The sequence below is a fragment of the Condylura cristata genome, unplaced genomic scaffold (genome assembly GCF_000260355.1).
Source record: "Condylura cristata isolate star-nosed mole 26May11 unplaced genomic scaffold, ConCri1.0 scaffold00027, whole genome shotgun sequence".
NCBI lineage: Eukaryota > Metazoa > Chordata > Mammalia > Eulipotyphla > Talpidae > Condylura > Condylura cristata.
The window spans coordinates 7,067,427-7,071,542 of NW_004567128.1; the positions used below are offsets into that span (position 1 = coordinate 7,067,427).

Genomic DNA, 4,116 nt, shown 5'->3' on the forward strand with positions numbered 1-4,116 from the left:
CCCCTGCACCACCAGCGAGGGCCCAGTGCTGTGCTTTTAACCTGTTGCACTACCAGCATTTTAAATACTGGTTCTTTATGATAGATTTATTGAAATACAATTCACCCATTTATAATGTAAATTCACAAAGTTGTATAAACATCCACACCATAATAAATTTTGGAACTTTTTCATCATCTCCCAAAAATCAGGGCTATTAAAAATACTCATACTTTGAATATCTGTGTGAAAGTTTTTATGTGTACATGTTTTCAGTTCTCTTGGGAGTATATATCAGGAGTGGAATTGCTGGGTCATCTGGTAATTCTGTGTATAACTTTTTTAGTAATTACTGAACTGTTTTCCAAAGCAGTTGTACTGTTTTACATTCCTACCAGCAGTGTACAAAGGCTCAGTTTCACCACATCTGTTTCAACACTTGTAATTTTCTCTTCTTGATTATAGCCATCCTTGTGCATTGAAATGCTATCTCATGTGTGGTTTCTGTTGACTCTTAATTGAGAAACCCATCAGCAGCATTAAAATCATATATTTTGGTGAAGTCTTCCTTCCCTCAACTCCCAGACCTACTTCTAGATTGATAAGGCTCCTTAGTGTTCACTCTTCATGGGAGGCAGAACTTGGCAAAAGGAGTTAATTGTGCTGTGTACATGCAAGCGTTTGCTGAAAATTGGTAGTCATAGAGGCAGCAACTAGGTGATGGTTAGGATGTTGGTGGATTTCCATCTTTCCCTCTTCCCCTCTTTTCTTCACTTCCTCCCTCTCTTCTGTCCAAATAGTGACACTTGACATATTCCTTAACTCTTAATCATACCACCAAAAGGAAAAGGAGCGCTCATAATGAACAAAGCCTAGTACTGTCTTAGGTTGGCTTCCTAGAAGCAGAGTCTGAATACTCTGGCAGAAGTGATTTCTTGAGAAAGTGTTCTCAAGAGAAACCTATAAGGGAATGAAGAAAGCAAGATAGGACAGGAGGAAAAACTAGGCAAAAAGATGGCTTCCAGAAAAGTCTGAGCTTAACCTAATCTCATTGGGAATGTTGAGGGGTGATATGCATCACAGTTTGTCCCAAACGGTTCAGTAATTGATTAATGTATTTTTCTTTCATCCAGCTATCCAATTTCTTCTCCTTCTTGTTGGAAAACTACACACACATAAATCAGAATGATCCAGGTAAGAAAAAAGTTAAGTATTTTGAAAAATGGCCCCACATGTTGAATTGTGCTCATCAAGGAATGGGCAAGCAATATAAGACATTAAAAAGCTTCTCACCCAACTTGTGTGTGTGTGACAGCAACCAACCAGTGACATCAGTCCAGCTGACATTTTCCCTTTCTGATGGGGGTCAACTAATTTGATCATTTAATTTTCTCTCAAAAAATGAGATTGGATTGGATTCAACTTTAATTTGTCTCTATCTTCTCTGAACCATAGTCTACTGAGGTATGGTAGTTAGCTTAGTAAAGAGGATATTATCTTTTATTCACAAAACTTTCAGGCTGAGATATAAAAATATTTTATGAAACAGATACAGGTAAAATGCTAGATTGAATACAGTTGGCCTTATCATGTCTTTGTTTTCTGCATAGATAGGTAGGTACCTAGCTAGCTATTTATCATTTATTTAATCAGTTTGAAATGATTACATAACTCATTTCAGAGATGAGCAATATAGGTGTACTTAAAAAAAGATTTTAACATGGTTATTTACAGAATACATTTCTCCTATAAGCTATGGTCTGTTATCTTTGAAGTACACTCTAGACTTAAAAACTTAAAAAAAAAAAAAATTAGAGCCAACCATTTTCTGCTCTAGTTAAAAATGTATATGGTGTCTAAGAGCATCTTTTCAATCTGGTGAGCACCCTTCAGTGTGGAGAAAGAAAGTTGTTTTAGTGGCATTCTTTGAATGCAGTGCATATGTATGAAACTAATTAAAGCATTTAATGGTCTGCAGAAGCTCTCTGAGTGGTGAAATAGCCAAACCTGAGGAATGGGGAGTGGGTGGGTATGGGTACTTTGCCATTTTCTTTCTTTTAGATAATTACAATTTGAAGATAGTTGTTTGTGCTTCATGTTCTTTGGAAAAAATATTTTTGTAAGAAATTATAGTAATGATGAAGTGAAACAGCACTCTGTCTGCTAATAACCTAATAATTCAGTCTGGACTCTGCATCAGGATCATTTATGAGGATTCTTAGCCCAAAATGGCTGGATTCCAGTACAGAGATATTTACTTAGCCTGTTTAAAAGAAAAAAATTACATTAAAAAAGTTCTACAGGTGATTTAAAAATATAAAAACATTTTTATCAAAGAAGGGGACAGTGGTTTAGTCTTATGTAAACTTTTACTTCATTCAGAAAAGTACATAAATCGCATTTATATGACTTAGTACATTTCCTCAAAGTAAACGCAAGCTTGTCTCTGGCATCCAGGAAAAGAAAAGCCCATTATCAGAGCCAGAGAAACCCTCTTACCATTCCTCCCAAATCTACCCATCACTTCCTGATCCTACATCCTGAATTAGTTTTGCTTGTTTTGAACTTTGCTGGATCAATTGAAGCACATACAGTTTTTTTTTTTTTTTTAAAAGATTTATTTATTTGTACATACAGAACTGGGGTACAGGCCAGAGGCTCAGGGGCGGTGAGAGGCTTCACCAGAGACAGAGTGGGGAGCAGAACAGGCAGATCAACGAAGTACACTGCTGAGGGGAGCAGTGGGCGGGTCAGGAGAGGTCTGCCTCGCCATGTGGTCTCCTCCGAGGCAGGCGGGAATTGAACTCATGCAGAAGTGGCGTTAGCTTCTCAGTGCAGTGCTTTAACCCACTGCGCCACCAGGGAGGGCCAAAGCACATACAGTTTTGAATGGACCATCTCATGTTGTGGCCGTTTGGTCATTCTTTTTATAATATGCCATTTTACAAATATTTGTTCATTCTAATGTGTATGGACATTGGTTTTTATTAGTTTTAGGAATTTACTTTTCAAAGTTTTTTGAAAGATTTATGTATGCATACAAGAACTGGGGTACAGGCCAGAGGAGTGGGAGGAGAGTGAGAGGACTCACCAGAGACAGAGTGGGGAGCAGAACAGGCGGAACTACTGAAATCCACTGCTGAGGGGAGCAGTGGGGGAGACAGGAGAGGTCTGCTGTGACATGTGGGTCAGCTCTGGGGCTGGGGATTGAAATTCTGCTGCAGTGGCTGTGGATAGCTTCATAGTGCTGACTTAATCCCTTGAGCCACCAGGGAGGGCCCTAGATTTGGTAATTTAAATTGTATTGCTATCATATCATTGAACAAGTCTTTTTGGTGAACATATATATTATTTTGTTTTTCTCTGTACTTATTTTCAGCTGTATGTGGCTATGTGACAAGCTACCCCCAAGTTCAGTGACTTAAAAGCAGCAGTCCTTCTTATTGCTTGTGTTCTGTGGGTCAGGCTCTTGAACAGGAAGGATAGCTTGTCTTTGTTCCATGGGTGTCAGTTGGGTTCACTCAGTTGAACTGGACTAGGCAGGAAGGTCCACAGGTTTACACAGATATCTGGGACTTCAGCGTTGGCTGTTAACTTGAATATCTCGATTCTCCTCATGCAGCCTCTCTGTCAAGCAGGATGTCCTGGGATTCTTTCCATGACAGCTGCATTGCAAGAGGGCAAAGGTGAGCGTTGCAAGACCTTTTGAGGTCTGTGCTCTGGAGCTCACACAGAATCAGTTGTGCCGTGTGCTGTGGGTCAAAACAGGTCACAAGACCAGCTGCAGATTCAAAGGGTTTAGGAAAGATCCAGTAGACTCTCCCTGCCTCCTTCACTCCTTCCCTCCCCATAAGTATATATATACACATATACATACCCCCCATGTATATTTGCATAGACATTGCTTATTTGTACAAAAGTGAATGCAGTATAAACCAGACACTGATGACATATTTACCTTCTTCCAGTGTATTTTTTTGTAATTCTGATTGTTAAAACCATGGTAATGCTTCACACACCTTTAAAAAATTAAGTGACTACAACTATGGAAAACTGTTTGGAGGTTCCTCAAACTGCTAAACATGGAGCTTCCCTACGACCCAGCAATCCCACTCCTAGGTATCTACCCAAAAGACA

At 39.3% G+C, this 4,116-nt stretch overlaps 1 protein-coding gene across 2 annotated transcripts in view; it reads left to right on the forward strand.

Annotated features, from left to right (window-relative positions):
- PPEF1 (protein phosphatase, EF-hand calcium binding domain 1) overlaps positions 1 to 4,116 on the forward strand; it is a 97,160-nt gene that overhangs the window by 38,143 nt on the left and 54,901 nt on the right. For both annotated transcript variants that reach the window (XM_012730370.1, XM_004690079.2), the window contains one exon: positions 1,113 to 1,173. In XM_012730370.1, the coding sequence (XP_012585824.1) occupies positions 1,113 to 1,173 (61 nt within the window). The remainder of the gene's footprint in view (positions 1 to 1,112; positions 1,174 to 4,116) is intronic.